Source organism: Triturus cristatus, chromosome 7, assembly GCF_964204655.1.
Source record: "Triturus cristatus chromosome 7, aTriCri1.1, whole genome shotgun sequence".
NCBI classification, from domain to species: Eukaryota; Metazoa; Chordata; class Amphibia; order Caudata; family Salamandridae; genus Triturus; species Triturus cristatus.
The window spans coordinates 1302327581-1302352285 of NC_140590.1; the positions used below are offsets into that span (position 1 = coordinate 1302327581).

General features: G+C 42.2%; 1 protein-coding gene across 2 annotated transcripts in view; it reads left to right on the plus strand.

Annotated features, from left to right (window-relative positions):
• Nucleotides 1–3363: 3363 nt before the first annotated feature.
• The window catches only part of MTCL2 (microtubule crosslinking factor 2), a 1546820-nt gene continuing 1525478 nt past the window's right edge, over nt 3364–24705 (plus strand). For both annotated transcript variants that reach the window (XM_085618920.1, XM_085618919.1), the window contains exon 1: nt 3364–4929. In XM_085618920.1, coding sequence (XP_085475046.1) covers nt 4213–4929 — 717 coding nt within the window. In that variant the 5' untranslated portion in view covers nt 3364–4212. The remainder of the gene's footprint in view (nt 4930–24705) is intronic.

A 24705-nucleotide genomic window follows, 5' to 3' on the forward strand; every position in this document is an offset into this window, starting at 1 on the left:
TGCACAGAAGCAATTCACAACATACAAAGCTCTAAATTCGAGCAATATTTCCAACCTTCGCCCATATTTTAGCTGACCTCGCCCATGCAGTCGACATTATTCAACTCTGCTATACTACCTGAGTCAGCAGGTGCAGCTGAATATTTTTTATAATAAATGATGGTGAGAAAGAAGTATATGGAAGATCAGAGATACTCAGACAATTTGGCATAAATGCACCCAAACAGTAAAAGAGAAATGTACTAGCAGAGGTCAATCAAAAGCCATCAAGTGTCCTTGACACCCCAAGGTATTACACTGCAGTTGCCAATACCTCTGCAAGTAGCTTAAAAAGTTTGTGAAATCAAGGAAAAGCTCAAATTAATGCTGATTCGTGATCAAAAATGCCCAACCCCTAGTTTCAAATTGGATTATTTTCCTATAGATGAAGAAGATTTGAATTGTATGAAATGTGGCAATGACGCACAACATCTGCTGCTGGATCAATGTCAGTTTGAAAACAGCTAAAGAAATGTATCAGAGTTTGCTACTACTCATAAAAATTGTATTTTAAAGACAGAGCTAACGAGAGAATTTGAAGCGCTGCCTGCCCAACCAATTTTAGGTTTAACAAAGGTCATGTGCAGGACGTTAGATATTATAACTGGAGCTCTGACAGCACAGTTATCTAAAATTGATGAGCAAATGCAAGTCCTGAGTGATGCACTAACTTTAATTACACCGATAGATCTCTGATCGGCCGCAACAGAAGAAGTTGTTAGGAATTAATTTAGCTAAGTAACATCTGAAACTGAATCATGTTTGTATTCTCCATTTTTAATAAATTGCTCAAGGTGACACATGTCATCAGCTCAATATTGGAAGACTGGAAACAGAAATTACCCAAGGCAATGATGGTGGACCCTAAGTCAACATTAATAGGGCTAATCTCACCCAAACAGGTAGAAGACGACCTAAATATTCCAAATATTGCTGAGACTAACCAACTGGGAAGTAGTCCTACAAATATTCTAAAGAGAAGCATGGCAAAAGTAAGGTGGAGTATAAAGAAGAATTTGATATTGAAATCTAAATCTTCCAACGGTAAACGGATATGAAAGAAAGCTGCAATAGAAGTGACTAAAGAGGCTGTTGTGGGTGTTGCGGGAATGGGTTCCTCAGAGCTGGTTGTAAGCCCATTCCAAGCCAATCTAGAGTAGCCACAGGCAAACGGCCAGGGCAGCCGACAGTTTGAATGGGGAAATCGCAGGTCCACTGGGATCTGTTTTAACAATCCATTTCCTCCTTCGTTGTCTAATTCTACTAACGCAGGCTGATTGTGTGACAAACAGGGTGAAATTCACACTCATTTCAATAGATTCTCTACTGGGAAGAGACTGACAACCTTAAATAGATCAGAGGCAAATAAAAGTTAAGTAGATATTGCCCCTATTGGTTCAGTTACTGTACCCAATAGTAGTGAGGGTCCCTTGATCTCCGAAGACACAAAAAGAAAATTAGTATCGCAGGTAAAACAGCCAAAAGAGGCCACTTTTATGCATTACCCTTAGCACAGGGAATCCAGTTGTTCAAAGTAATAGTGTACCAAAGAAGTGAATCAAATCCAGTATAATCTTTCAGTCCTTTATATACACCACCCCAACTTCCAGTCAGCTGAGTGGCACACAGTGACAGTTGAAATTCTTCAGGTGATAGGCCATTACATCATCAGGGTAAGGAAGCAACAATTGGAGGCCCGGAACTCATCACGCTCCTCTAACAGTACCCAGGCACTGCAACACTTTACAATAGCACCACAGTCATATGGAAGCAGCTTTATTCACTTTATCACAAACAATCCTACAGCTTGCGCAGCAACACTGTGTACCATCCTCCTGATGTTTATTTATTTGTTTGTCCTTCCGCGGGTTGCATCCGCACCGCCTGCTCTGTCCCTGAATACCTATAAGTGCCTCTGTGCAGTGTTTTTTCAAGTGGTTCTCTTCGTCGTTGTGCCTCAGCACCTCTGCTACTAGCCGATCCAGGACGCTCGTGAACTTCTCCTGCTGGAACCTTAGACCAGTCCAGACATCGACCTCCTCTGCACTCCTTGGACAGGAGAGGCCTCAACTCCTCTGCACCGCCCTGGAAAGCTCCCTCCCACAGGCCTCACCTCCTCTCAGCGACTTCTCGCAGGAACTCTCAGTAAAGGATTCTTTTTCTCAGGATAACAATGTTCTTTAAAAAAGTGCTAATGTTTTCATGGCTTCTTTATAAATCTCCATTTCACTGCAATTTATTTTGGTTGTTAAACGTTCTCCAAAAGGAATATTTTTGATTCAATCGAAGGGATGTCAAGATTCCCCTTGGGGCAAGCTTTACTATTTCTATAATTTTTACTTTGTAACTTATTATTTGCAATACAAACCTCGGTGTTAACAAAGAAAATGTGTAACTTTTAAAGACTATAAGGAAGACCCATTACATTCTGCCTCTAAATCAGAGTAGGAAGTAATTTCAGTTTTGTACTCTGATCCTTTATATATTAACAGTAACGTTTAATAAATATTTTGAGAGATAAATGAACCATGTTTGAATTGGTAAATGACTGGCTATAACCAACGTGTTTCTCTCTAGAATTATTTAATCTCAATGACATTTGATACTTAAAAAAAATAATAATGTGTCCTAATCCGATTAATGTAAACATTATTTGCAGAAATGTGATGTTTGTATGTAATTACCAAATTTTGAACTACTATGCTAAATATTTTGCTTATTTCTTTTGTGTGTGTTTTTTTCATTTATCTTTCAGCCTTGAAAGAGCGACTTCGGGTAGTGAAACGTGTTGGCTAAACCTAATGTGTACCCAAAACATTGATGTTAATACAGTACACAGTATAAACTACAGTACTGGGATTGTTAAAAAAAAAACCAAAAAAAACACAAACCCGCTTAGGTTTTAACTGTAATCATTTGTTTCTGAAAACGACTTGCTCAATTCGAATTATTTAGGTCACCTCAGCTTTGTAAAAGCAAAATATGTACCCCCCCCCCCCCCCCCATTATCTATCGTATATTTTCGTCGTAATTATTTTTTCAGCGTTGACTTATACCCACTGCAATAAAGACCGAATGTAATTAACTGTGTTCTAATCTATATGGCACTCAGATGCCAGTCGTTACTGCACTAAAGACGCCTTCATACTAAATTCATAATGCGAAGAGACATCACACGCTAGCGGCCACATTTTCACTATAGCTGGAGTCGGCTCCAGTTCTGTTTTTGTAAGCGTTCCACATTGTTTATGTGGGTCGAGCATCACTTCCTGTGTAGAGGGCAGTACAGCATCACCGACAACAAGGCGGGGGGAGGGGAGGCGCAGTAGCAGTATTAGTAGAAGGCGAGAAGGGTGTGGGGGCGGAGCCGACGCAGAAAACTATAGGATGGAGTGGACTCGGAGATAGAAATAACCCGAGCTGTACGACTAAAGTGTCTTTTTATACATGCGATGTGGTCTCACGGCTAGACTGCCGCCCTTGGAGCTAGGAGACCACGGTTCGAGCCTCGGGGTCGACTCCAGATCCTGTGTGATTCTGGGCAAATCTATTAATGTCCCATGTGCTGTGCCTACTAAAATAATGAATGTGTCCTTGTGTAAGGTAACTGATGCTCATGTAAAGCGCTCCAATACCTTCGGGTCGAGTTCGCGCTATGTAAATCTGCAGAAAAATAATAATTAGGGAGTCATTTGACTGACGTTTATGTGGGCAGAGCTTCATTGCCCACGTGGAGAGCCTACATCATTATAACCAACAAGGCGGGACTCGGAGACGGAGTAGCAATAGAAGGAAAGCGAATAGGCGAGAGGCGGAGTCGGCACAGGGACTGTGTAGGTTGGAAGTAATTCAGAGATGTCAATAACCCGAACTGTACAACTAAAAGGTCTTTGTGTATTCAATTTGGGAGTCCTGTGACACGTCCATCCAGCGCTTCTAACCACAAGTAGAGAAGGATACAACAGAAGCGGTTGGGGACAGATCCTGCTGTTTTCAAGACTGGGTAGCTTCTACCGCTGGTTCAGATAAGGCGTGGTTATCCGAGGTAGTCGGCTCCACTGTTCTGTATTATTCTACAGTTGGATGAAACTTGGTTGCTGTTTTATTCAGGCTCCTCCTCACTTAACTGTTGATTAGCGAGCGCATCGACAGTTCACCGACGGTTGATGGTGCATGCGTACACAAAGAGCACCAAGTCTTGGATGTAGCGCCTCTTCTGCACTGCGCGACCGCAGGGCCCTGTATTACGGTGCCAGGATGGAAACTGAAGCAGGAGACTACAGCCACCCGATCCCCTTCGCGCGGCAGCCTAAGGAGAGAAAGAAGTTGCCACGCCCGCCTTCGCCAGCGCGGCCCAAGGATATGTCCGGTTGGACGCTTGCGAAATTGAGCAGTAACAGCACTCCTGGTTCACCTGTTTCCTTCTCTTCGCAGGTAGGGCTGGTGGGGGTTCCTTCACTGGTTGGCAGGCGGACTAGGCAGGGGGACAAGAACCACCCCGATAAAAGCAGGAAAGAGCCGGACAGAAGTGATCTGGTTGGGAAGGAGGCGAGAGTAGCAGATACTGGGCCAGTGTCCGCGAATGGGCCTTGTCTGCTGGCGGATGTAAATTCGGATGAGGGGCCTATTGGCGTGCCCGAGATGAACATGGTCGGCAACGGAGAGGGGACCTATAGGCAGGACTCAGCCTCCGGGTGGAAGGACGAAGATAAACGGGACCTCAATCAGCTGGAACTGCAAGACTCAACTAATGAACACTCTTTTGAAAGCCGTTTGCAACTCAGTCATTCGCTGGCTTTATTTGACCTCACTGAGGAGTTAATGGACAGCACGCAAGAGGGTCTCCTGCGAGAATTGGACGAGTTACGCTCAGAGAACGAATATTTGAAGGTGAGCTATTGCCCCTGGGGCACAGCGGCCTCTGCAGGGTGCTGCAAGACAATTTCTCTAATACAGTGTGCAGGCAACTAGTGAATCCAGTGTTTTTTAGGTCGAGCCTGGACAGTGCTTTATCTGGTCTGGAAGCATGCTGAATTCAGGTATGGGCTTGAAGTTCGACCCATTTCCCCGCCCATCTTTCCAATTGGCCCCTGTTACTGGCCTTTCTAAATGGTTGCTTTTGATTCATGAATAGACTTAGTACTCCCTCCATAGTACTGCCTTGTCTGCATTTGTAACCCCCCATGAGGACTGGACTTTTTACTTGTGTTGTTAAACAGTCTGTTTTATCTACAGTCTGTAAGCACAATTTTCTTTAATAACTTTATTCTAGCTGCTGTTGCAGGTACGACAGGCTCTCCCTAACCCACCCTGTTTTCCTGACAGCGTTGCGCCCGATCATTGACGCTGCGCTTTATCTTTGAAAGATGCTCCCTTCCCTACTTGCTGCACGGCCAGTCGCAGCGCTTTTATATTTGGTAAGGCTTTTATATCAGTTGCTTTCTCTTTAATCAACCACGCGCCTTTCTTTACTTTTGCACAGTGCGCCACTTCTGAACGCGATATGCTGCTTGCCGCCCGCTTGATATCTTTAAATAACTTTGTTTATGCGACTGCACGCCCGATATGGATGCTGCCCCTGGTACCAGCCCTCCTGCTCGACCTCGTTTTTTTCTTCCTATTTGTTAACATTTTGGTCTTAAAGCACCTCATCCCGCACTTTCATTTTAATGGTGGCCACGCCCCTTTTTTAGACGCTTTACAAAAAAAAGCATTTATTTGTCAACTTGAGAAACAAATGCTTTTTTTTTTTGTAAAAGCGCCCCATGCAACGCTTTCACTTTAATGGTGTATGCGCCCCTTTCTTTAGACGAGCCACGTCTAGAGAAAGGGGCATGCCATGGTGTGCGTTTACAAAAAAGCATTTGCAATGCAATAGGTTTCCCATTTGCAAGAGATTAAGCTTTTGGCATTGTGAATGACTATGCCTTTTATTTATCTGTTTTGAAACCAACACATAGATAAAAGGCATTGTCATTTTAAAATGCCTATAGCTCAACTCTTGCACATGCACGACCTATTGCATTGCAAATGCTTGTTGTTTTTAGTCACAGGGATATTAAATGATTTGCCAAAGATCACAAAATGTCGAGCCAAGACTGGAATCTGGCTCCCCAGTTTCAATGTTGGCATCTTTGACCCTTACACCACATCCTCTGAAAATAAAGAGATGAGGTAGCAGCTGTAATAATTCTACTACAGTTGAGTTCTGACTTCACAATGCCTGCTGCCAGAGTCAGCAGCGAAGGGGAAAGGCAGGTCACGGAACATAAAATGAATTCAAACTGTGGCTTTTCCTTCAGTGGTAAGCAAATATGAGCTATTTATGGCAAAGTTAATTTTTTCCATGCTTTGGGTAATTTTTGGCAAGATACAATTTCTCTTCATGTTTCTACTCATTTTGCAGTACGTACAGTGTGAATTGTTTTTTAAACCTGACTTGTACTAAACTGATCGCAATATCTTTTTGTAACAAATACCAAACTGATTTTTGGTGTGTTTAATTTAGCACTGCATATTCTTTGTGTCTACATACATTCTCTCGTTCATATGAAAAAGCAAGCTACTGGGACCATGTATTATATGGAATAAAGTACCCCCATATGATATAAGAATATTGCAAGTTCATGACCTTATAATGGAACTCTGCTTTTGGTCTTATTGTTCTGTATGGTCACGGCACTCCTTGTGACTTTCAATAGCTTTATGGTGTACGGCGGGTTTACCTTATCCCATATTGTGCGGTATCTTTCATGTCCTAATGCCATAGGAAGCACTACATTCACCTCCAGCCTTGCCCATCCTGCACGTGTTGCCACCGTCAACCATCATGCTTATCTACATGCAATAATATTCTCTCTTAGTCATGATGTTTCACAGTGGCTGTTTCTGCCACACACAAACTGCATGCAAATGCCGCAAGTCTCTATCTCCCACCTATGAAGTAATTTTTGTGCTAACCCCATTGTTTTAAGATGCAGGTATTACGTTTTGGGCTCATCCCTGGCACGCACACACTACCAACTCCCGCACAACAAACTACTGCTCATCTAAGTAAGACTGAGATCTATCTTGTATTTAATAAGATTAACAGTTGGATTCTACAATGTTGGAAACCCAATAGACACCAGGGAGGACAAGCATTGGCAAAGCCAATAGGTCTTGCTTTGGCAAGATTTTTTTCCCCTGTCCTACGCTAGTGTGTGTGTGTATACAGTAAGTGTAGAAGGTATGTGTTCTTGTTAAATTCTCTCCACATAGCCTGCCACATTGGAAGAAACAAATGAAAAGCAGCGGGAAGTCTGTAAGCAGACAAAGTTTATACATGTCTCGAAAAGACAGCGCAAGCGCTGTCTAAGCAAGACTTCAAAATAAAACTTCAAGGTTTACTTTTTTCTTTTTCATCACATTCAGTATTTCTTAAAGGAAAATAGGCTCCATTAAAAAAATTGCTTCATTAAAAGGCAATCACAGATAGAGCAGCATCTAGATTGGAAGAGTATACCATGAGGCCGTCAGCATATAATGCAACTTTTTTTTTAACCCAGTTACCCTGACAAAAAGGTGGGATGCCAGTTGAGTGTCTAATTCTAAAGGCCAGGGGTTCCATTTACAAATTAAATAAAAGGGGGGGGGAAGGGGGCAACCCTGTCTTGTGCCTCTAAGGATCTTGAAGGAAGAAGATAATCTGCCATTTACCAATACTCTTGCGACTGGATCTTTGTATATTCGCATTATGGCCTGACAGAAGTTATCACCCAAATTATATCTTTTTAATACAGAGAACAGGTAGGACCATCGGACCTTATCGAATGCCTTAGAGGCGTCCAATTTTGTTATGGCTAATGGTGTACTAGAGCAAGTTGCGAAATCGATAGCCCCTATAAGATAAGAGAGCTCATGTAGGTATCTCCCTTTTACGGAACCTCTCTGATCTTCGTGTATTATATTTAGGGCACCTAGTTTTATGGTATTTATATTTTTGTCATTTCCGTCTGTGTTTATCCATATTTATTTTTTTGCAAATTTTACCTGTATTTATCCATATTTATTTTAGGTTATGTGAACAAATGAAGCTGAAATGTGTATATTTGTGCATTTATTTAACCTTTAATGTGCACTCTTCAATGAACGCCTGACAGTTTCAATGATATATACACACTCCGGTGCTAAAATATGCACTTGTAAGAAAATATGTACATTTTAGTATCAAGATTATGCAAATCTACTGCTGTTTAAGACTCTATACTAAAATCCCTATATATTTTTAACCCCCTTGTCTGTCAATCCGCACAGCTATTGGCCTGGCAATCATGACTGACAACATTTAGAATCACTCAAAAACAACCCAATTTCCATTTTTATCCACATTTAAAAATAAGTACAGACAGGAAAATAAATGGTTTTCTGACTGTATTTATCTGTAAAAACTGAAAACGGGGAGCCTTAATTATATTCCCCGCGATTTTGGCTAACCTGTCAGATAAAATTTTGGTGAAAAGTTTATAATCTGAATTTAAAAGTGATATTGGTCTATAAGACTATAATGATTGAAAGAAATATGCAGCACTCCCTTAAATTAATCAGAACAGTTACAATTGAAGTATAACACAATCCAAGTGGCTTATTTGATACCAAGCCAATAATCTCACATATGTTGGTAAACAATAATACATTTGCAAATTCTTTAATACTACTCAAAAAGCAGACTCCACATTTCTGGCTTGTCTTCACAAATGTGTTTCTTTTTCTTTTTCTTTTTTGGGATGGTAAATCCAAAACAGAACTGCCTGTCAACACGTGTTTCGTCTCCCCTTAGACTTTGTCAAGGCAAAAAAGCAAACTGTTATCTGACCAAACAATATCCCCTCGGGCAATTGTGAAAATTTGCTCACATTATAGCCAGAGTATTCCTCACGAATCTTAAAAATATATTTGAAGAATCAAATTTAAGCTCCGACCCACAATTTAGTCAACCTGATACACAGAATAATGAGCACGTAACAGAACACAAGGAGATGATTGATGGAGCGCTGAAAATTTTCAGACACTCACCCCCAGTCACAGATCTGGATTGAATCCATCATCATACTTTAGCTCACTTCGATACCCCAGTTCAGACTCAGCCATATGCAAATCATTCTAGACCCTGTGCCTCATGGGAACAGTCCAGACTGAACTGCTAAGCCAGGTCTTTCCTGGTCCGGAAACAAGCATCCTGGGACCGGTTTCGGGGCAACACCCTTCATCACCCAGGCTAGCTTGGATCCAGTAGCAAAGTGAGCAAGGGATCCACGTCTGGGCACACCCTGCCAACTTAGGGCGAACAAAGCAAACACAAAGAGATGATGGACGGAGCGCTGAAACGTTTCAGACACATTTCGGGCTGAACTGTTCCCATGAGGCATAGGATTGAGACTGATTTGCATATAACTAGGACTGAACTATGGTGGCAAAGTGAGCTAAAGAAGGATGATGAACTCAACCCAGAGCAGTGATTGGGGGTGAGTTTCTGAAAAGTTTCAGCGCTCCATCCATCATCTCCATGTGTTTGCTTTATTTCTGATAATGCAACATGGATGTGGGAGCTCAATGTGTTTCCATTGATGGAGACGCTTAAAAGAGAGCAGTTGGATTTATCGCTGCTTGTAGTATGCGCTAATCCAATAAAGTTGAGACAGTTGTTCCTTTGAAGAAAGTTGAGGTTTATTCATGACAAGACCCACGACCGTCTTCATACAGCGCCCCAGTCTGTTATACAAATCAAAGCCAAACATTCTCTCATGACCTAACAAGAATTCTATATTCCACATTCCTTAAAGCAACATACATTAATTAACCCTAATGCTGCTACTAACATAAGAAGTTCACTTCCACATATTACACATCCCCCTTTCCATAAATCAAATAAGACATTAAAGCAATAACACAAAAAAACATCTATATACAATACAATTGCACACAAAATGCATTGACTCTAACATTAATAAAGAACAAGCAAACATAGAAAATATACATGTTCATTAATTATTAATAATATACAAAGTCCCTTGAATGAATAGGAGCAGATCTAATTCTAGAACTACTCCTGACTGAAGCATCTCCACCACCTGTAGACTGGAAACTAGATGGCATAGAAGGAACAACTGTATTGTCACTGCTCCCCATACCATCTCCTTGATTCAAATTGTCATGCAAATCCCTACTGCGGCCCACACATGTATGAGCATCTAAATCAAACCAATCCTGTCTTACCCTGCTACCATGTGCCTTCACCCTTTCACAAATGATGCCAGCTTGCTTAGGAGTAATTTTGACTAAAGCATTGCAACTCCACCACCCTCTATCTTGCAATAGAACTGCTGTTCTGTTTATCCTAATAACTTTTACAGGTTCAGAGAACTTTGACTGCCTCTTACTGACCCTATGCGGTTTTTTGATAAGGACCCAATCTCCCACACACAACGTTCCTTCCTTAACATGCATTCTGGAATCATAGTTCTTTTTATAACAATCCTGTGTATCACGGACATGTTCTCTGAGACTTTGTAAGTCTACTTTTCGATGACGTTCCACTTTATCCAATAACCAATTTGGACTAATGGCAGAAATAGGTTTCCTTCCTCTCAACAAAATGAAAGGAGCAACATCTGTTGTACTCTGTGGTGTAATATTATAATTCCACACCTTGAACTGTAAGTAATCTCTGACATCAAGGTTATTAGCAATTGCCGTTTGAATACCTTCCTTAATTAACCTATTTGCCCTTTCAACTAAGCCATTGGAAGAGGGACTATATAAAGGTACCCTTATATGTTTTACATCATTTTTATCCAGAAAATTGGTGAACATCTCAGAAATAAAATGGGATCCATTATCCGTTACGATCTCCTTAACTCTTCCCTCTATGTAAAACAGATGTTTCAAAAATGTTATGACAGACGCAGAATCAGTGGACTTAACAAACGAAAAGTACAACCATTTTGAAAAATAATCAATAGCCACAATTAAAAACCTTTTATCATAACTAACCAAGTTAATAGGGCCAGAAAAATCGAACCCAATTTTTTCCCAAGCATTGTTGGGCCAAGTAACCGGACACAAAGGAACCGTAGAGGTTTTCCAATGCTTGTCTGAACACAAGCATTCCGTGCAAGAATCCACAAATCTTCTAACCTGCCCATCAATACCGGGCCACCAATAGATTTGCTTAATTTTCTTAGATGTTGCCGAAATACCCAAATGTCCTTCATGTGCCAAAGCAATAATTTTTGGACGTAAAACACTGGGAGGGACAAACAAATCTTGTCTAACCAAGATACCATTAACAATCGACATTTCTGAAGCAACCTGATGAAAACATCTCAACTCCATTGACATAGATCTTTCATTGGGCCAACCCTCAATTAAGAATTTCTTCACTTGAGTCATACACTCATCTTTGTCACACTGCTCAACCCATTCTTTCTCAGAAATCCGAAATCGTTCATTTATATCTCCAATAGTAAACACATACTCCAATCCTTCCCATTTTTTATCCACCACATCCTCACCATCAATAGGCAACCGTGATAAACAGTCCGCTCTTACATTTTTCCCACCAGGAATGTATTTTATGTCAAAATTGAACTCTTGTAACCTAGCCAACAATCTAATTAGTCTAGATGAAGCTTTATTCGAACAACTATCTCCCAACATGTATATTAAGGGTTTATGATCCGTATGCAATTCAAATTTGCTCCCCCAAATGTACATTTAAAATTTTTCAGAGGCCCAATAGCACGCTAATGCTTCCCTTTCGATCGTACTATAGTTTTTCTCAGCCACATTCAAGGTACGTGAGGCAAATGCAATGGTACATTCTTTTTTTTTTTTTTTTAAAAAAAACCTTTATTCATCAAAGATCAGGGACACAGCTATTCAGCCGACAACCCGGAGGTTCGGCAGCTTCAATAGAGCAGTACAAAGAAGCGTCCACAGTGCATAAAAAGAGAAGCAAAAAGGTTCTATTTTAAATAAACACAAACACAAACCAAACCCAAGCAAGGCGAAAAACACTGAATACAACTGGTGATTGCCCCTCAGGGGAGACCGGGCCCCCCTTGTCTATCAGTCACAGTGCTGTGATAAGTGGAAAAAGGGGAAAAGCAGAGACCCAAGAAGTCAGTTAACAATCAAATATATGTACGGAGCTGGAAAGAATGCTAAGGAGAGAGCTGCTCCTCGGGGGGATCCAGATCCGGGGCAAGACATATGCCCCCCCTATATTGGTTCCACCGCCCCCAAATGGCATGCCACTTCCGAGGGCGCCCTCTAGCGCAATATACCGTCTTTTCCCTGAACATACTCCAGTCCATGTTTTCCTTCCACGCAGCCAATGTGGGGGGGTCCCGCGGAGCCCCACAGGCGCGCGATGTCTCGCTTAGCCACCATGTTACCCAGAGTCACCCACTGGGTCTGTGCCTCATCGTGATCAGTAGGCCCCCAGACATTCAGGAGACAGCACCGCGCCTCCGGCTGCATAACAATGCCCGTCACCTCCCCCGTTACCGCATGGACTCTCCTCCAAAATTCCATGATGACGCCACATTCCCAAATGATATGCAGGAAGGTACCCACCATACCACATCCCCTCCTACATAAGCCCTCCTCAGAAAAGCAATGGTACATTCTTGACCATTAACCACTTGACTGAGTACTGCCCCTAAACCTCTGCCACTAGCATCAACTGTAATTATGCACTTTGCTCCATGCATGAATGGCTTAATAGCAGAAGCAGTAGTGATTAATTTTTTTATATCTACAAATGCCTCCTGACACTCCTTGGACCATATGAATTTCTCATTTTTTTTTTAAGAGATTCCTTAAAGGCTGCACAACTACTGCATAACCTTGCACGAAACGTGCATAGTACTCACTCAGCCCTAAAAACACCCTAAGAGAATCTTTGTCACCTGGAACTGCCGCTTCATGTATACCTTTTAACAATGATTCTTTGGGTCTGATACCATCAGCTGAAATGTTGTGTCCTAAATAATTAACCTGTTGTGTTAAAAATTTGCATTTTTCAAAATTTACTGTCATACCACAAGCATCCAATTTACCTAAGACCTCTTCTAAAAGTACAATGTGTTCATCTAGGCTTTCCGTGTGAACTAGAATATCATCACCCCCAAGATCTCCAAACACTTGATCCATTAATCGTTGAAAAACGCTGGCAGCAGATGCTAAACCGAACGGCATACGCCTGTACATATATACACCAAAAGGTGTCACAAACGTAGTCAAATGTTGTCAATTTTTAGCCAATGGAATCTGATGGTATGCTGAGCGTAAATCAATTGTAGAAAAATATTTACTACCTCCTAATCTGGCAAGCATTTCATGAATACGTGGAAGGGGATGACAATCCACAAGGATATTTCTATTAAGAACTCTTAGATCAGCACACAGGCGTATATCTCCGTTACCTTTTCGTGCGACAACTGCCGCAGAAACCCATTCTGATGATTCCACACGTTTAATAATGCCTTGATCACACATATCATTCAGTAAATTCTTAAGGTCATCTCTGGCTGACAAAGGAACAGGTCTTACTTTTTGTATCACTGGAACCGCATTACTTTTGAGTACAATTTCATGTTCAAAATTTTTAATGACTACTATCTTGCTAGAAAACACTTGAGGAAATGTATTTTGTAGCATCCTAGTGAAATTGTCACATATGTTTGTTTCTTGAATCGCTAAAATGGGCATCTCACCTAAAGTGACTGGCTCCTCATGACCTGGCCGTAAGATAATGCCCAACTTTGCTTGGTCCTGCCAACCTAGAATATCCCGTCCATTAACAGCTACATACATTTTAGTAAAAATGTTCCTCCCTTTGAACAAAACACTATCCTCAAAGTATCCTCTCATGATTATGTCATACTCCCCAAAAGCCTTGGGATTAATAGTTGTGGATTTCAGTAATTTCTCAGACCGAAATTTGTGAAATGTGTTCTCCGCTAAAATTGTAATTGGAGATCCAGAATCCGCCATCACATTTAGGTCCATTACTCCAATTTTAACGTCACATATAGGACCCTTACATCTTTTCTCACATTCACCTAATGCACTAATTTCTAGTGATGACACCGATACATTGTTAATAGCTTCAGCCAGTATGTCATTCTCAACGTCAAGTTGACTAACCTTGACTCTTGTTTTACTCGCATGACACACGTTATAGAAGTGCCCAATTTTCTTGCAATTGTTGCATCTCTTGCCCTGAGCTGGGCAATTCTGAAAATTCCCTAAATGGAATCTCGACCCACATCTGTAGCATGCTCCACTCACTCTCTTGTCAACATTCCTTCTCACATTACCCTTATGTGTAACTAAATTTATGTTAGCCTCATTACTAACAGGTGTGACCTCCACTGCTGAAACTTTAGCGATGTCAGAAGACCCACTAATGTTAGCCTCTGATAAAATTTTAGATGAAACCACAGAACGCTCTATGCTTCTTGCTATATCCATGACCTCATCTAAAGATGGGTTCTTACACGTCAAGATACGTTCTTGAATCTTTTTGTTAAAGCAGTTAAAAACTAATTGATCACGTAAGGCAGTGTCTAGATAATTCCCAAAAACACATTTAGATGCTAATACACGCAAAACAGCCAAATAATCCTCGATTGATTCATCCGCAGATTGTTTGCGTTTAAAAAATGTGTGTCTTTCCACCATTACAGAAGGTTCATCCACGTACTGCCTTCACATACGTGCCAGTGCTTCCTTGTAAACATCCCAAGAGTCATCTCGTGCAGGTGCCGGAAACACCGGTAAATTATCGTACACTTCTTGTCCAGCATTACCCAAAAGATTAAATAAAATGGCTTTCTTCCGAGCTGGTGAATATTTTAAACCATCAATGGCTTCCAGATAATTCTCAAAAATTCTTAGCCATTTATGCCACGGTTTAATGGGTTTTCCAGGAAGTTCCAAAAAAGAAGGTGGTTGCATAACATTAGAATTACTATTACTAGCCATGCTTTAGTGTTTCTTGACTAAATAATGTTGTCTCTATCACCAATATGTTTACTAAGCTCTAGGTTGCAGACGCGTTGAAAAATGATGAAAACACGGTCACTTTCCGTGTACAATCTCCGTATCTTGCTTGTTTAACTCGTTGCTAGGAAACCAGCAACAACAGATTCAAAATGGAGGCACGCAGCGTCAACTAACGTGATGACTAATCACGCTGTGCCATGAGCGAGATCGCGTGATAGCTTGCGTCATTCATCGCGCTAAGAAGCTCATGAGTATCGTGTTGCTGCCTGGAACTCTCCGCTCCGTTTGAAGAATGCTGCTCCCTTCGCTGATGAGCCGTTGGAGAGGGCCTTCTACCTCATGCAGCAACACCACGGGGCAAACTGTAAGTTAAGACTAACACCAAGTCTTTACGCTGTCGACGCCGTCCGCCCAAATAATACAGTCCCCACAAATCAAATAGTGTATTCTTTCGTTTCCCGATGAATCCGTAACCTTGAAAGGTTTGTTCCTTTTCCTGCCTTATGAATCAAGCAGGAATCCAATTCACTTGTAACTTTCACGATGAAAATCAATACCACGTAATGGTCAATGTCTCAAATAGGACACGCAGCTCCCAAAACATATGTGCAAACTCCCTGCAGGCTTTCAGCACTCTTGACAAATTTCAAATTTCTACTGTCGGTGGGTCTCTGTCTTAGATCGTCGCCATAAATTGTAGTATGCGCTAATCCAATAAAGTTGAGACAGTTGTTCCTTTGAAGAAAGTTGAGGTTTATTCATGACAAGACCCACGACCGTCTTCATACAGCGCCCCAGTCTGTTATACAAATCAAAGCCAAACATTCTCTCATGACCTAACAAGAATTCTATATTCCACATTCCTTAAAGCAACATACATTAATTAACCCTAATGCTGCTACTAACATAAGAAGTTCACTTCCACATATTACACTGCTGCAGATATCCATGATGAAAAGGGTAGGACTGGTCAAAATATCCATGCTCTCAAAAATAGTGTGCATACTTCAAACTTTAGCTCACAGTGACCCATCCAAAATGTTTAGATGCTTGCCCCTCATGATAAGCCTGTTAACATGACGGTGTACTCTGCACTGGGGACTTTTTGGCTTGTTAGATGTGGTTGCACATCGTAGTTATTAACAGCTGGATTTTTTTACATGGAGGCAGTCCTTGCTTATAACAGGGTAGATAGACACAACCCAATACATTTCCTGTATGGAGGGCAACTGCTGACAGGTACCCTGCCTGCTACTTGAGAGCGGGGTTGAATATTTTTACATGATGAACTGGATTAAGAAAGTAATCCTGCAAACTCCACTCTGAACAGGAGTTTCTACCTTAAGCCAAGGCCCTGAAGGGATTTGAGGGAGGGGATACATTAGACTTTACCACACTAGGGAACGTATCTACATACAACTGTTTGCTACCTACTTCTCCATCATGCACTGTTACTATACCCACCTCACCTTAGAGAACATTCCAGAGTTTGATCCTCTAGAAGCAAAACCTACCAAATCTGAACTACTCAACAAAAAAGGTCCTGTGCATCTGTAAAACTTTGGATTACCATCTGACACATTTTAGGCCTTGAGGGCTTCATAGAAGACAGACCATGACCTCTTAGAAAATGGAGATTGACAATCTATCTTAATGGCACCTAGACAAATGGAAGTAATATAGTTTGATTTCAAACCTATTTACTTTCTGTAGCTTTGCTATTCCTTTTCAATAAAACTGTGAAAACATTGAAAACAATTAACTGCTCGATAATGCCACAATGTACAACATAATTGCAAAATATGGCATATCACTGACCTTTGTCTTTTCTAATAATCTGGTCCTGAACTGCCATAAAACATGTACTTTCTGAGGTAAAAAGATGAAGAACTCTTAGAAATACTGTGCAAGTCACTGTCAAGTCACAAACTGTTGTTCCGACAAGTTACAGTGAACCAGTGGTTGGCTCCTATGAAGCTTCCATTTAGTCACTTTGTTTCCGTTCCCTCTGCGCAGCCCCTAAAAGTTTGTACGTTATTACTGCTTGCTCCCGCAACTCTTCGAAACTACCACATCCGATGGAGGCCCATGAATGCCAGGGGTAGGGTCCCGGGATTAACAGCAATCGGTACCTGGCAGTTTCCCTTATCGCACTGCAGAGCAGCTGCAGCAGGAGGCAGGTGCTGAGGATATTGCAGCTGCTGGACATGCTCAGGAGCAGGAGCCCACACCTTGTGTGTCGGCAGGAAGTGGAGGGAACGGAGCTTGAGCGGTTCCGCCTCATCTCACCGCCTACTATAAATTGAGGTTCTCACACTAAAGCACCCGCTGTGCTCAGGCTTGGCTTGTTTTCTCGAGGAGGTTTCCTGCACATGAAGAGCAGCAGAGGGGAGGCCATGCCAGGCTCTGCAGTCGTCTGAGTAGGCGTTTAGGTCCGGTTTATGGCCTCTCCCAGCTTGGCCATCTTCGGCTGGGAAGCTCAATCACTTCTCATAGCGGGTTCAATGCTGGGATCTGTGAGTTGATGGATAACTTTTCCAAACCAGAGTACCTGCCTCAACAAGTTTCTTGCCAAGATCCTCTGCATGGGAGCGGTAAACAAGAATATCTGGATGTTTGTTTATCCTTGACTAATACGTTGGAGAAGTAGTTCTTTTTAATTAAGGAACCTGGACTCCAGTATAAAGTTTTAAACAAAAATAATCACAAAATTAGTGCGATGCATGTGAATGTTAAGTTTGAAATTACTGTGGTGCATAGCGAAGATCTATGCTCCAGGAAACAGCAGATTATTTTAGAGAGAGTATGTTGAATAACATCCCAAGCTGCAGACTTTGGAATTGGGGAACAGGGTTCGAGTCGCAGCATCTGCTTTTCCCATCCCTACAAAAAGTCAGAGACATGCCGATCTGAAAATTTAAATAAAACAATGACAAACTTGGACAAAATGACAAATGTTGGTCTGTAAGTTTATCAGCAGTACAGCAATTGGGACGGGTAATCACGTACAAGACGTAAAGCCGACATTTCAAACACAATGCTATGGGGACGAGTGAATGCGTACGGGTAAAAAAGTGGACATTTTAAACACCGTCAGAATTTATTTTTAAAAATAGTGCGGTTCAACAAACCCACATGCACAAAAGGGCAAGCCTACAAATAACAGGGGCATGCTCCATGGAAGGGGTCGACACTGAAAAAGAAGGGACATATAACAAACATTAACCACGCAAAAGAAAGCCTTTGCGACGGAACCTCAAAGCAACAAATTAAAATCGATGGGCGAGCTGTAAGCCCACATAATATATATAGCATGTCTCAAAGAGACTGTTCATGTGCTGCTTATGTGAGACCTAAAATAAGGATTAAGGTAAAAGGAATAGGGCAGCCAGCTCAGGCATCAGTCTGTGCTCCCACCTCAGAATGTGTACACTGGTGTTTTAGCGCTCCACATGAGGGGGGGGGCAGGGATTATAGGGAGTTTAACTACACTTTGCTTCCAGGGGGCCATAACGCATACTAGACATCAGACATGAAAGAAGTAATTAAAAAAAAAAAAAGTTGAGAGGCTCGCCCGGGCATTGGGCTGTGACCCCACCCACAACAGGTACAGCAGTCTTTCTTTCCCCAAACCGTGGGATGGTTTGGGTCTGAGGTTTACCTCCCGAGGGTGCAAAAAGCCATTTAGTGACCAGGGAACGGAATAGTACAAAAAAGGGTGAGGGTTAGCCTGCTCGGTCATCAGGCAGCGTGCCCACCCTGGAACAGGTGCAGTTCTTTCTGCCCCCGCCCTCATAGGGTGAATTGGCAGAGTTTACCCCCATTTGGCTCCTCGGAGGTGGGGGGGGGGGAGAGAAGGCTCACTAAACACCGGGTGTTTCTTTTTCTTTTAAAGGGGGGGTCGGTGTGGTCCACCACAGGCTGTGCCTCCCAGGCATGAGGCCCTGCCCTACCCAACCCAGATCTGGCACAACAGTCTTTCTCCCTCTCCTAAACCCTGGGGAGGGAGAAAGACATCAGATAGGAGGGAGCATTGGTCCAAGAACTACAAGGGGGTGGGGGGCGATCCAACCAGGAATTGGGCTATGCTGTCATCCCAGAAAAACCATTTTATTTGTAAGATAGTTGTGATACCAGGATAGAGTTTTCCTCACGTCGGGAGATTCTTTTTTAAGTTGAGCCTACCAGACAGCACAAAGCTATCTGGTTGCCAAAGACATTTTGTCAGCTTATCAAAAAAGACTTAAACCCTGCTCATTGCTTGCCATTGGCTGGCTTTGTCACTCATTTTCTATTTATTCGATAGCTTGCCTTGACCATCTTGTGTTTGGTGCTCTCCTAGGGCATAGTCTCTTTACTTGTATCCTACAAATGCTCACTTTAGCTTTAGATACATTACAATGGTACACTTCTGGAGTGCATGCCTGCTCCCAGAGAACCACATCACAATAGGAGTTTCCTCACAGTGTGAAATGAAATACACATGCTATAAATGTACATTTTTTTCTTTCCATTGTAATGCAGTGGATTTGTATGTCCAGTGCTTCCTTCTGACAAAAAGGGAAAGTAGGCTCCGAAATGTTTTGTTAAGTTTTGCTCAGATTAGTTCTTGTAATGTACCTTTTAATGCTGAAGTCTGTGTGAAAGCAAATTTCAACAGAATGTCGGCTTTCCTTTATAACAGCTGATGGCATAGGTTTGACCTATATAGTGATATTCACCTAAGTGGCATTAAGTAAACCGAAAAAAGTGTGATATTCCAATGTTTGTGGGTGAAGCCTAAGCTGATGCAAAGCTCAATATGACATGCTAAGTCTTGTTTTGTCATTTCTCTAGTAATGGCTCTCTTAATTTCAGATCACCAATTTTCTCATTTGGCAAGAGTACCTGAGCAGAGTTGCACAAAAACATAAATATTATTTACAATACTGTAAAACAGCATCTTAGTTTTTGAAGCAAAATTGGTTTTACTGTAGACTCTAAATTTATTACAGAGTGGCTGTGATACATAGATTAAGACATATTAAATGTTACCTTGGGTGCATTGTGATGTATAAGTGATATGGGATATTAAGATAAAGTGCCCAGCTTTGTAAATAAAGATTTTTTTAGAAATACAGAATACTGGATGAAGTATTACATTTCTAGTAAATTCAGATTGTGGAAAATGAGCATTGACGTTCTGATGTAGAATGCTGGATGCATGAACTGCTGTTAATTTGATACCTGTAATAATATCCCCGAAAGGTAAGCGCGAAGGCAGAAAATGGTAGTAAGAGCAGATTGGTTTTCAATTCCCTTGTGGCAGAAGGGCAGTAAGTCAAATTTCACACCTCATTCTTTGTGCCGGTGCTTCTCCCAGTCTGTTCTTCACTTCTTGCTGGCTCCACTTCCCTTCCCTTAACTTAACTGTAAAACCCATCATCAGTTACCTAATACATCATCCACTAGCATTGTTTATGCCCTCCAACTCTAACCCACCTTTCATTTTGTTACCCATTTCCACTCTCAAGCTCAACCCTGCTTCATGTCTCCACACTTGGACACATACAACTTTAAAAGAGAGCGTCCAGTAAGAGTTATCTGGATGGGCCTTCAGATTGATTGCCCCGTTCTGAAAATTCTGTTGAGATTGAACTTAAATGTAATAATACACATGCAATATGGGCCATATTTACAATGAATTAACGTAGTGCTGTGCTGAAAGCCATTTGGCTGCGCTGCGTTACTTACGAAGCAAAGGGATGCGTCATATTTACAACAATATGACTTATCCCTGACGCACAATTGTCTGCCATGCACCAGCACAGGTACCCTTGCACCACGATGCAAGGGTACCTGCGTTGCGGGAGGATTGTTTTTGTGCACAAAACCAATCACAATAGGTGTTTTCCTCTTTCTAAGCGTACTGCAGAATGCAGCACGCATAGAAAGAGAAAAAAACAAGGAGAAATAAAAATATTTCTCCCTGTTGTGGCTCCTTACGCCTTCCCTGGGGAGGCGTAGGATTCTGACACATTCCCATGTGTCCGAATCCATGGGTATTGCGTGGGAACACCCAGGGAACGCCCATTTCACGCAAAGTGATGCGTGAAAAGGGGCCGTATTTATAGGGACACAAAGTCATGCAGGGTGGCCTTATGTGTCCTTGTGAATATGGAGCACCACACTTTGCTGCTGGTGCGTCACAAAAAATGATGCGCTGGCGTTCCAAGAGCTCGTAAATATCTCCCTATGTCTGCAAATAATTACTCAGCCCTTGTGGCTTGGAGGTTGCAGCTACTTTCGTATATCAATCTGTTCTGGTTCGGTAGGTTTATCTAATGGAAATGATGCAGTAATAGTTAAGTAGACACAGGGAAGGACACAAAACAGTGCAAAACTATACCAAAGAAGGGAACCAGGCACGAGCACATCTATCAAGTAGTGGACGCTACAGGCCTTTCAGAAAGTAAGATACATTTATTGCATAGATTAAAAAAAAAAGTACTTTTAATATATTTCTAAAAACAGTACTCTATAAAAATACAAAGTAGTTTAACCCGTTGACCGTGTCGCGAATTCCGCCGTGGTGCGGGTGAAATAATGAGTGGGCGTGTCTCGGACGGCCCCCAGCCGTCCTCCGCACACGCCCACCGACTCATCGAACGGGTTAAATAGAACTGGCCCTACTCCAAAACAAAAGTCTGTGGAAACAGTAAGTCTTTTTAGAACTAAAATCAATGCTCTTGTGGGTACAAAGTTACAATCATTCTGTCTATGCACACATTCGAGAGCACTACTCTATCATGTGGACTATCCAGGCCACTTTTATTATTAAAGAATCAAAAATGCCTTTTTTTTTATAGCGCCCTCACTCACCAGGGTTTCCCCTTGGTGGCCTGCTTTATATTTTGGTTCCTTCCCTTTCTGCTGTGGAACAGGGCGAGCAGCGACCAGTAAGGCTGCACAGGAGCAAGGCTTCACAGGAGCACTTAATAATATCAGACTATATGGAACAAAATAGGAGTGGGGGCGGGGGGGGGGTGTTAAAATACCTGGCTGGTGACACCTGATACTTTATTAAATGCCCCAGTCGGTGTGGTTAAAATATGTGAAAAAAAGTGGGAAGTTCAGAGGGGTACTGTGGCCCTAACTTACTCCTTTGATCTGTTCTGCATGTTTTTGTTACCCTTCCCTGTCGCTTTCATCAAGACCAGAAATTTCACTCCCCGAGTCCACTCATTACACACTTATCCAAAATGTATCAGGTGCATTCCAGTCACGCACCATGCATACCAAAATATTTTTACCTACTTGGTATCTGATCCACCGTATCTGAAATGATCAAAAGAAAGTTGGCCTGAATGGTCACAGCAGGACAGTGGGAATATCTGTGTGTGCCAATCTCTGGCATAGTGCTAATACATCGTAAGTTATACTGTTAATTCTAGTCTTTAGCTTTATCTCTATGTTGAGGTCAGCCCGCGAGAATGAGTTTAATGGCGGGGTCGTCCATTTGGGGCTATGTTCTATAAATGAGTGAAGACCTCTAGAATCCACAGAGGACGTTGCCCTCTTGATCATCCACTAAAATACTTCACACAATGTGCATGCAACACAGTACACACATGTAATCACACTTAATAGTGCTCTATAGTTCCACAGGTGAAAGGTGTGCCTGTAGTCGCACATAATATTTGTAATTTAAAAAATCGAGAGGAAAGGTTTAGCATTGGGGTCCTTTTGTGTCCTCCTAGAATCGGGACCTGTGCGGCTGTGCCGTACTTGTGTCTTCAAGTTCCTCGCCTGGCCCATTGACTTATAATACCGTCTTCCGTGACAGCATCCTGGTACACTACCTTGACCTCTGAGCTTTTGAATGATCAACCCAGGGTTTTTGGTGGCTACGTGTTGCCACGTAGGATGCTGGATACCGAACAGCTAGACCGCATACCTACCAACAGCGGATCTATGTGGAACTACTTCCTGGGGTGTGTTCCTGTCTTTATTGCTCACTGCGTTTGTCAACCATTCATTAGTTTCAATTACTTATAGAGGATTTTATCACAGAATTCTGTGTCTGTCACCTTGGGTTGAGGTAAATCAACTGAAATTGACATAAGTACAGATCAGGTTGATAGAGACCTGAAATTCTGTGCTCAAAAGGCTGTGAATCCATTGCGGAAAAAGGGTACTTCAAAGTAATTGAATATAGAGGATATTGTGATGAGTAAAAAAATGAAATATTGAAAATAGTGAACTGACCTGTAAAAAACACTGTACTGGAGGATTAGCTGAGCGTTACTTGATGTAACCGAAGCCTAAATCAAAGCCTAAGGTATACATTTCCCCTAAGGTATGTTATCTTCGAGGTCCACTACGATAGTGTTCAATTTTAAGACCCATTGTTATTCCGTTTCCAGAAGTTGTCCTTCAAAGTTCATGATCTCCGGTACATGTTCTAGGACTAACCACTGACAATCTGTCACCTTGTGAACCATCTCAATGAAGTGTGTGAACATTTTAGTCTTGTTTCTCCCACATCTAAGATTACTCCGGTGTTCTCCAATACATATCTTAACGTTACGGGTCGTCATGCCTATTGTAGAAGGCTGCCTTAGTATATGGGGCACACTTATTTGAGTGAAGCACCTTGCACCAATCTAGACAACCCTTATGGTGATTTTAGTGGTCTTAGACAACCATACAAAGCTGTCTGTCGTAGCTGTGGAGAGCAGCCTTCAGGCTTAGTCCAAAAGGAGTATTAAGAAGCTTGTAGTGTTGGGTCAACGAAAAAAACCCACACAGTATAAAAATAGTTCTATTTTGTACACAACGCTCACTAACACATTGGTATATCTCCTGCCTGCAGATATCAACACAATAATACTTCAATTGCAAGAGGTAAATAAGCACAAATACACAGTGGTCTCCAGGGGGAGACCAAACCATATCCTAAGAAAGTGGAATGTGAACTGTGACCAAAGTCGGGACTTGGACCAGGAGACTCAGAAGAGCTGGGGACACAAGGAACCAACCACGGTAAGTAACCAGGAACCCCACAGAGGCTGTGTGCAGAGTGTAAACACAGCCGCGTACTCAATACAAATCAACGGGAAAGTGGCTGTTGCAGTTTTAAAGAAGGACCCTTCCTAGTGGATCCTTAAGAAACCCCGTAGAAGACAGAAGAGTCACCTCACCTATGGATACCCCAGGAACTAGGAAACCTACACCAAGGAAGCCGGGTGCATAGGTGCGAATTGACGCCAGAAACCGATGTGGACCTCAATAGAGGACTTCAGTAAAGATGCTGCTGGCGAAGACTGTGCAAGAGTCTAGTAGAATCCAAGGGTGGATTCTTGAAGAGAAGAACCTGCAAGCAGAGTAGACCAAGTTTAAACCACTCGGAGGTGACCAGGAGGCACGGAAGAGCAATGCCCACCGATGACTGAGATGCAGGAGTGATGGCGGTGACCATGTCACTGCAGCTGTGAGGACCAGGCGATGCCGAGGAAGACCAGGAGCCGTGCACGAGCTGTCCTATGTCGAAAGTCTAGAACCAGGTGGTTGGTGTCCGACAAGGGCACCAACCAGCCTTAGCAACAGAAACAGCCATGTTAAACGATGAAG